The sequence below is a fragment of the Solanum lycopersicum genome, chromosome 3, assembly GCF_036512215.1.
Source record: "Solanum lycopersicum chromosome 3, SLM_r2.1".
Classification (NCBI taxonomy): domain Eukaryota; kingdom Viridiplantae; phylum Streptophyta; class Magnoliopsida; order Solanales; family Solanaceae; genus Solanum; species Solanum lycopersicum.
In genome coordinates, this window is record NC_090802.1 from 65549001 (window position 1) to 65558794 (window position 9794).

Below are 9794 nucleotides of genomic sequence, written 5' to 3' on the forward strand. Positions count from 1 at the left end.
ACATTATCATATACTAAGAAACGTTTAGAAATAGATAATGAGTCAATGATGGAAAAAGATTTAATAACAGACACGTTTCTCTATTCTAATTCACACAAAAAAAAAATATTATTATGACTTTATCATATATTAGTACAACAGTAATTAAACCAAAAAAGGTTAATTGACTAATGAGTGGCCAAGACTCTTGATTAAGAAATTTAAAATGATTACCATTTTGTCCTGAGGCAAATGTAGCTAATCCCAAACCTAAAATAAAAGATGACTTTTTATTATAGTACCTAGGTTAACATTACACGATGAACCTTCGAAAAATATCTTGAATACAACAAAAGAGATAATAGACGATTCATATGGTCAAATTCAACTAAATTAATTACCAGAATTTAACACTTTTAATATTTTGAGTGGACATAACATGCATGTTGGCATTTATGTATAATTGAAATTCAGTGACAAAATTATAATTTTTAATAAGATAATTTAAAATATAAAAACGTAAAAGTATAAAGATATAAAGGATATTCAATATATATACATATTGAAAATCTAGCCAAAAAAAGAAGAGAGGAAGATAACGTATACTTACTCTTGCTTTAGTGCATGATCAAAATAGCGTAGCATTTATTCAGTTATTTATAATTTGGAAAAGGGGAAAAAAAGGCGCAAAGCGCAAGTGAATGAAAAATATTGTACCAAACCAAACATCCCAAATTTAGTACTTCATTCGTTTTAATTTACTCTTTCGTTCATTTTTATTTATTTATTTATATTAAAATATATTACTTTAACTTTCTACTTTGATCTTATCAAAAGAAATTTTTTTTATATCTTCTATATTAATTACTTATTCCCTAAATCATTTTTTAATACATAAGAATATGCATCAATTAACATAAGTATTGTGGTAATATACTCATCTTAAATATTATTTCTTAAGGGCGGATAGGAAACATGTATAGGTATATATTAAATAGCAGAGAGCGTATTTCTCTTGGCTTACATTTATTTTAAATCTTGTTTTTAAATAATTGCCACTTCCTATATTAACCATTGACACTCAACATGCGGTATAAATGACACATTTAAAATCATAAAATTCAAAGAAGCGAAAAGAATAATGATCTCCTACGCCTAAGATTGTGAGTATCATGAATTACGTGCACCCAATACTTATGTCCAAATGCATAATTTAACTTTCGTAATATTGAGAAGAAAAATAAAGTGAGAAATTGTATAGGCTTTAAATACAATATTTTGTACGTGAACAATATATATACATGCACACTTATGGTCTAGGTCAAACATGCCATATGAGTAAAACTGGAGTTATGAATATGATTGAATTCAATTTTAAAAGCTTAACTCATAATTAAGAAGACAACTATTCATTTCTTCAATAAATTTTCGTGGCACAGCAAAATAGGACTCAACACCTACATGATTATTCTAACAACATATTTTTCTTTGAAGAAAAGGAAGAGAATTATTGGGGCAAAAGAAACAAAAGAATTTCACCAAATTGATATATAGTTATAGTTGAATGGGATGTGATCTTTTCTGTTGGCCTAATTATAGTTAGGATCATAATTTGTTCAATTATGATGTCTCACTAATTATTACTTTCTTCCTTCGTCCATCTTTACTTGTTCATTATACTATTTTGAAATGTCCAATACTTATTCAGTTTATAAAACCTATGAAAATTTTACCATTTTGTGTCGTTTACTTTACTCTTGCTATTAAATTTTTAATGTTTAGATGACTTATATTTAATAAAAGTGATTTGATAAAATTACTCTTATCATTTACGATTTTTTTAGTTCATATGTCAAGTCAAATAGTGAACAAGTATTATAGAATTGATGGAAGTAATAAATTAATTAGTTATTCCATTCATAAGTGGCAAATTATAAAGTTCATGTACAAATTACGTCACGTAGACTGAATTAGTAATTATTGAACTAAGAGTAAAAAAAAACGCATGAGCTACCTATTTTACACGTACATTTTATGTGATCAAACTAACGGTAAACATGTAGTAAATTACATAGTATGTAAGATTAGTTAGTGTTTGATGGTACTTGGGAGCATTTGAGAGGGGAATAAGTTTGTTGTGAAAACGAACATGTTTCTGGTGTAGTGGTGAGACTATTTTATTCCCCAATTAGAAATTTCGGATTGAGCTCTGAATTTGAAAAAAATTCTTCAAATAAGTCTGATAGTGATCGATTTAAATTTAATCAAAACTCTAATACGAACTCTGAATATTGGACGAAAGAAAAGGTTTGTTCTGGATTGATATAAAATAGAAAAAATGCAGTGGCGTTTCTAAACACCTCTTGTGCCGTATGTTGTAAGATATTTATAAATCATAAGTTTTGGAGGGAAAATAGAAGCTAAAATGTGGTTGTCTTGTTATATAATACTACTCTCTTTGTTAAAATTAAATATTTGTCATTTTAAAAAAAAAAAGTGTAGCTTTTTTTTAGTGTTGTAATAATTTATATATAAAATATTGGTGAAAAAACTTACAAGATAATAAAAATTGCAAGATCATAATTGAAAATAAAATGAAGAAATTAATCTCTTCAGGCTGAGGCGCGGATATCTCGCACTCTTTAAGGAGATTCAAGTTCACTGCAGCAAATGTTTTCGCCGGTCCAGCAGTAGTCCTCTTTGACTTGTCCCCTCCAGGATACAACAGCCTTCACAAAGTATAACTCAACAACTCTGGATAAGAGTTGAGTCCAAAGCTCCACAAAAAAGAACACTTCCCTTCAACTAATAAGAACTCTCTTTTAGACTAACTCTTTCGCTCTTTGTTTTCTCTTGTGTTTTGTGTGTATCCCAAACCAAATGAAGACCACCACTATTTATACTACAAGAAATCTTCCTAGCAATGAATAGAAAGATAATGGAGGTAGTAAATAGTGAAGATAATGGCCTTAGAAGTTTCATAGGTTACAATAGGAGTTACATAGGTTACAAAGGTTACAAAGAGTAATGGAGGAATTAAGAATGAAATAAACTGATGGACAACCAATACTGATGGACGATATAGAAGTTATCCATTCCAAAAGTTTAGTGGAATGTTTTTATCTCACGATGAATTCAACCAATAAAGCAAAAAGTAATGGCATTACATGGCTACCAAGTCAAAGATGAATAACATGATTAATTTGATAGTTTAAAACACAAATGCCTACCAATGGTCATTCTTATAACTCCAAAATAAAGAAATTTAATATGTTAAATATTAATATTAAAATGCTAATAACCTAACATAAAATTCTAAAAATTAAAATATTTGAGATATGTTTTTGAATGGATATACAGATGAAAGATAAGAAAAAGCAGTAGACGTGGCAAGCAATTTTGGAGCAAGTAGGCAGTAGCAACAACAAAATAGTTTTTTGCACCCCAAATTTGAACAAGCTGCAGCATTATTAACCAACATGCTCGATCGATCGACTCTATTTGTTATGCATTATTTGACTCAATAAAGTGTATATTGAAAGTCAAGTGCTTTGATATATGTGGAGATCTAATTTGGTATTGGCCGGCCACTATGAATTAGTCAAACTCATTTGAGCTAGTATCGGCTTCACGAAATTTAATAATTTTGATAAAAGTTTTATACGTATTTATATTAAGAAATTCATTTAATGAGCAAATAATTTAACAAGGACAGAAAAGGGAAATGAACTGTGTACACTTTTCTCTTTAAAGCACCTGACTTTGTTCAGAACCTAGCAAATTATTTCTGCTAAAACTCAAAGTTTATAAATTTTAAATTTTAAATTTTGCTAACTAGCCTAGTGAATATGTTGGAAATAACAAATTAAAAAAAGCACCCCACGATTAAAAACACTTAAAATAAGTCAATTAATCGGATTCTAAGTTGGAAGTAACAAAGATGTAACAAATTAAAAAGAACACCCCACGGTTCGTTCATCTGTGTTGGGGGTGGTTGTTACTTGTTAGCAGTGTAGTAGACAAGTTTATTCCCAGAATATACCATTTTTCATTTTACCTTTTGATGATAGCAACATTGACTCATTATAATTAGTCATGTATATATTCCAAATGAAACCAACTTTTGTGGACTAAAACTAGCTAGCTCATGAAGTCAATTAGCTAGTCTCTACACGTTCACCACTCTTGAGAGAGTTGTGGTAATTAATTGATTGTCTTTGTGACACTTGATAGCCCAATAAAGCTATCCCATGACGAGAAATTAACCTTGTTAGATAAAAAATTTATGTCTGCTTTAATATCATGTTGAAGTACATGTGATAGTAGCAAGGGTGTGAGAACTGATTGGACGGTTGGGCTAAAAATGTAATGGTGGGAACATGTTTGGCCCAAAAATGTAATGGAAGTTGAATTTAATTCCTTATTTGAATAGTTCGGAAGTGTTAATGACATAATTATGATACACATTTTCAAAGTTTGGAAATTAAAGAGAGCTTAGACATACAATATTGGTATTTAAAATCATCATTGTGATAGGAAGCTTATAGTAGAAAGAGAGTTAAGTGTATTTCTTCTAAATTATAATGATTAATGTAATCTTTTTGTGTTTTTTTGGGGGGGTCATTAATTAGCTCAAGAGTGGGAAAAGTGACTTGTTTGGATGTCTATATTCTTCACTTTTGGAAGGGAATAATTAACAAGTTGTATAAAATTTAAAGTTATATTTGTCTAGTCTATTTATAGAAACAAATTAGAAAACATGAGTGGACTTGTCTCAATTTCCGTTGCTTTTGTCAACCATATATAATTGTGATTAAAAAATCCTCACTGATTTGATTTAATTGATGGTATATATTTTGTTGATTTTATTTATAGTCGTCTGATGTTTTAGCATCGTTTAGTATTATAATTTTATTTATTTTTATTTAAATTGGACATTAATTCATTCACTTTCTTTGTATAAATAACGTGAAACGTATAATAGCATGTTAATTTTACCTCTTAAAAGAAATGAGACCTAAAAAATTTTGAACTCGCCTTTATTTTCTAATTGAAAATACTGAAAGTAACAAGACCTAAAATTCTGAAAATGGTAGCACCACTTGAACGTTTAAAAAATGTACGCCCAAGATCATTCTTACTGATTGTTCCTTTGATTGATAAAATTGTTCCTTCAAATTGAGCACAAACTGTGAAACTTATATATATTCGTAAAGGACTTATTAAAAGAGAAATTATACACTATCTATCTACGACTATCATCATTTTCGGGGCTTGAATTTGAGAGAGTGAAAGAATCTCTTTCATTCAATCCCAACACAAATATTGGTGATTCAAATGGTGTGTTATATATAGTATTTCATATCAATGTCATGCATCTCTTTTTTCTTCCAATGACCAATTTATGAACAAAATATGGTGTTAAAAATTAATAATATCCCATTTAATACTAGTTATTGAAACTCAGCCTTGAAGTGTTGTAGCATCCAATTTCAAATATATAGTTTACAAGAGCAACATGCACATTAAAACTTGTTGATTAATCCAATTTACTTGTTGCAGGCCTTGACATCATGGATCAATGGGCCTCGTGGCGCACCCACTAGAATCTGAATTTTGGACTAACCTCAACTTCGTAGGCCGTTTTAGGCTAATTTTAACGAGCGATGTATGTTAATGTATGGATAAGGGTCTAAAGAATATCTCAATTTTAGTTGAATTTGCAGTTGCGATACTAAATTTTCATGCGGATCTATTACCTTTCTAGACTATTTATTATCATTTTTTAAATATATATATTTGCCCACATGGACATAAAAAATAATGCAAAATTATAAATAGTAATATATCCACGTGGGCACATATATAGATTTAAAATACATTATTAAATAGTTTATGGGGTAAATAATAAACTATTAAATAGTTCAGGGAGGTAATAAGTCTTCATGAAAGTTTAGTATCGCAACAGTAAAATCGATTAAAATTGAGATATTTTTCAGACCCTTATCCCTTAATATATTTACCTCCAACTCTGCTATATATTTATTCCATTATTATTAAATAGTAGGATAATATGTAACTATAGATGAAATTAGAACACATAGTATGTATGAGTGTATGTCTTGTATAGGAGAATTTGTCCATGCAAAACTTATCCTTAACATACAAAACTTGTACATATAAAAATTGGCCCTTAAAGAGAAAACACGCAAAGTAGAAGATATTATTTTTTTCAAATTAAAGAGTATTCTTCTTTGATTTCTTGATATAGTGACTGCCTAGTAATTTCCATTCTCAAATCCCATTATGGTTTTTGCAAGTCAATAAAGACTTCATATATACACCCTTGATTCTGCCAACAAATCATCATCAACGACTACAAGTGGCTTGTATGATATCATTAAGAATGTGACATTCCAAATAAATACAAGTCAAACCAGGCAACTATACATGCATGTGTATCTTCCTTTGAAACTTAAGAACAAAGTATTCTTGGGTATATAAAGAGGTAAATCACAACTCCAACAACAACAAAGAAAAACATTTTTCCAATTCCATCAAGTGTTAAGCTTTTGTTAGTAAGGTTTTTAACTTTTCAAACGTCCGAGACAATGGTAAGTTATAAGTTACTTCTACATTACCGTGATAATTATATTTACTTGTTCAGTAGCATGCAACATGTCTTATTTTCAGGATTACTTATTCGTATCTCAATGAGACTCATTTGAATGCTTGTTTGCTCAATTTTCTCAAGAAGCATTTGCATACTCACAAAAACTTGATCATATATAACATCTATATACTGCATGTTTGAATTGCAAATATTCAATTTGTATGATCTTATATATCCTGACGACCATTTCTTTTCCTTTGTCCTACGTTTCTGTTGGATCAAATTTCGCGGTGTCATCAGACTCTTGCAATTGAAATTGAGGTACTACTACAGTAAATTTTCTGGTATCATTTAAATCATGACATATTATAACTGAAATTAAACTGACAACAATGTTTTTTTGACACAGAAAAAACATATCAAGAAATCAGAAAGGGTCAAGTCCTTGGAGATCCACCCAACAGAGCCATGGTAAGAATTATAAAATCAATCTGTTTTACAAAAAGGGGTTATATATAATATATATATATAACCGCGTTGTTGATCATGCAGGGTTTTAGTGAGCTTGTACACAGGAACTGTACAAATATGGAACTATCAATCTCAAGTAAGCAACCTCGCGTCTAGCTAGGAAATTTTAGTAGTATATTTTTGTTGAATTGCATAATAAGGTCGGCTATATGAACCCTGCAGACTGTCGAGAAGAACTATCAAGTCTCAGAGTCACCAGGTATGTATATATTATTGAATAACTATATCAGTCCTGGATAATGCTTTAATAATATAAATGATCTGTTTTTTTCAGTCAGGTCAGCCAAGTTTATCGCTCGTGAAAAAAGTATTGTTGTTGGATCAGATGATCACTTCATTCGAGTGTACAACTACACAACAGAGGAAAAGACTAAGGAATTCAAAGCACATGACGATTATATCAGATCATTAGCTGTTCATCCTTCTCTTCCTTATGTTCTGTCATGTTCCGATGACACGATGATAAAGCTTTGGGACTGGGAAAAAGACTGGGCTTGTACTCAGATTTTTAAGGGGCATAACCACTATGTGATGCAAGTGGCCTTCAATCCAAAAGATCAAAACCAGACGTTTACAAGTGTATCACTTGACTGCACAATGAAGGTATATATATTACACATTGTGGTTTACTATATAACCTTTGGACTATTGATTTTTACCTTTCATTCCTTTTTCAAACAGATGTGGAATCTTAGCTCCTCTGATCCAATTCTCGAACTAGAAGCACATTCGAAGGGGATCAATTGTGTTGATTTCTTAACTTGTAATGATAAACAATATCTAATCACTGGATCAGATGATCACACAGCTAAGGTATGTTGCAAAAAATAAAATCGAGATAATAATTATTTAATTATCTCCGAATTGCCTTCTGAACATTAAATGTTTTTCAGGTCTGGGACTTGCAAAATCAAACTTGTGTCCAGATTCTAGAAGGTCACAAGAACAATATTTCTGCTTTGGCATTGCATCCAGAACTTCCAGCATTTTTTACAGGGTCTGAGGATGGAACATTTAGTGTGTGGGATGCTACTAATTACAGGTAACACAGACGTTCATGCTATCACATATATTCGACATACATATCAAGATCTTGAACAGGACAATCTACGTACTAGCTAGAGTCATAAGACGTTATTACAGTAATGCAGCAATAAGCCTCGTAGGTAATAAATTGATTTCTGTGTATAACGGAGTGATGGAATAACATCTAACAATAATATGTACAAGAATCATTATCAACTATTGGATGTTAGCAACCTGCACAACGTACAATTACTGTACATTGTGTATACTGCAAATTTAATTGATTTTGATGTTATTAAAACAGCTTACTCAACACACAAATCTCTGAACTTGGGAGAATTTGGGCAATTGGATTTGCAAGCCTGGAAGATTCTCACATGTAAGTTTCTACTTCCACTACGAATTCTTCTATTTTCGAATTTCAATTAGTACTCCGATTCTATTATCTACACATGGCTAAACTTAAATTAATTTTGCGGTTAGTTTTTTCTCCTAATCAGAACTATTGTTTTCTTTGATAGTCTCATAATTGGCTGTGATGAAGGAATGATTATCGGAAAGATTGTATGAAGATTGAGAGACAATATATATGAAGAAGCTGATGTTTTCTTCATGCTTTAATTTCTAGTTTCTGCCATCATAATATGTTTTTATAATTACTTGTACTGGATCTTGTGAATCCATTATGTCTATCTTGTACTTATTTTCTTGGAATTAAAGTTGATGTTGTATAATAAATAATTTCTAAAAGACGCGATTTGAACTTACGATTTCTTTCTACAAATGGACATTCATTATTTCTGTGCCAAAAAGATAGTTTTTATCAAAGATATCGACCTTTAATATATGTCCTTTCGCAGTAGCATTTGATATATATATCATAAGTGAAAAACCTTTTTATCAAAAGTTGAATTACAAAAATATTTATAATATCATAATATTTATAGACAAAAACATAAATATACATTAAATCTTCTAGCAATCTATTTTAATCATGCCAGTTGGAGGAAAGCCCGTCTTTTTTTGCCTACTCCTGGTGCCTAAAGGCAAAGAGCTTCTTCAATAGCCAAGTCGAGCAGTCAATCAAATGAAAACTATTGTATTTTATTAAACACTATTGTTACATATTTATGAACAAAATATAAATACACATTAATCATAATACATTTATAATAATAATATTAAAATTCTAAAAATGGAGAACTCACAATCTATGGGATGAATTAGGCATAGATGCAATTAATATGTGGACGATTGGATGATATCATGTTAAATGACTAAAGGAAATTAAAAGTTTTGCAATAGTTAATATGGTCTTTAAAGTGTACCTCAGTTATTTTTTATAGTGAAAATGTATAAAAAAAATTTGATGAACTATATCTATAAAATCATTTTAAATGCTTAATAAATTGCTTCAATAAATATTTACCGAATCTTTTGTTTTCTTCTTATAATTAGCACAAACTAATGATAAATTAAGTATATTTTTGATAAATAATTATTAATTATTTCATTGAAAGCGAATAAAAAAAATAAAAATTGAAATACTAAAATAATTCTATAAAGCTTGAATTAATATTCATAATAATAATGAATTAAAAGTTAATTTACTTTGCTTACATCAGGAAATATAACAAAATTCATT

The 9794-nt window shown here is 29.7% G+C and overlaps 1 protein-coding gene across 1 annotated transcript; it reads left to right on the forward strand.

Annotated features, from left to right (window-relative positions):
- The first annotated feature begins 6429 nt into the window (after positions 1–6429).
- LOC101248561 (coatomer subunit beta'-2) lies at positions 6430–8916 on the forward strand. Its single transcript, XM_004235657.5, has 10 exons — positions 6430–6593; positions 6893–6913; positions 7002–7063; positions 7145–7199; positions 7286–7322; positions 7398–7726; positions 7805–7936; positions 8017–8165; positions 8454–8528; positions 8671–8916. The coding sequence occupies exons 1-10, from the start codon at positions 6591–6593 to the stop codon at positions 8717–8719; spliced, it is 912 nt and encodes a 303-aa protein (XP_004235705.1). The 5' UTR covers positions 6430–6590; the 3' UTR covers positions 8720–8916.
- The last annotated feature ends 878 nt before the right edge of the window (positions 8917–9794 follow it).

Coding starts and splice junctions, on each gene's coding strand:
- LOC101248561 (XM_004235657.5), top strand. Junction 6,914..7,001: donor CTCTTGCAATTGAAATTGAG/GTACTACTACAG, acceptor TTTTTGACACAG/AAAAAACATATCAAGAAATC. Junction 7,727..7,804: donor CACTTGACTGCACAATGAAG/GTATATATATTA, acceptor TTTTTCAAACAG/ATGTGGAATCTTAGCTCCTC.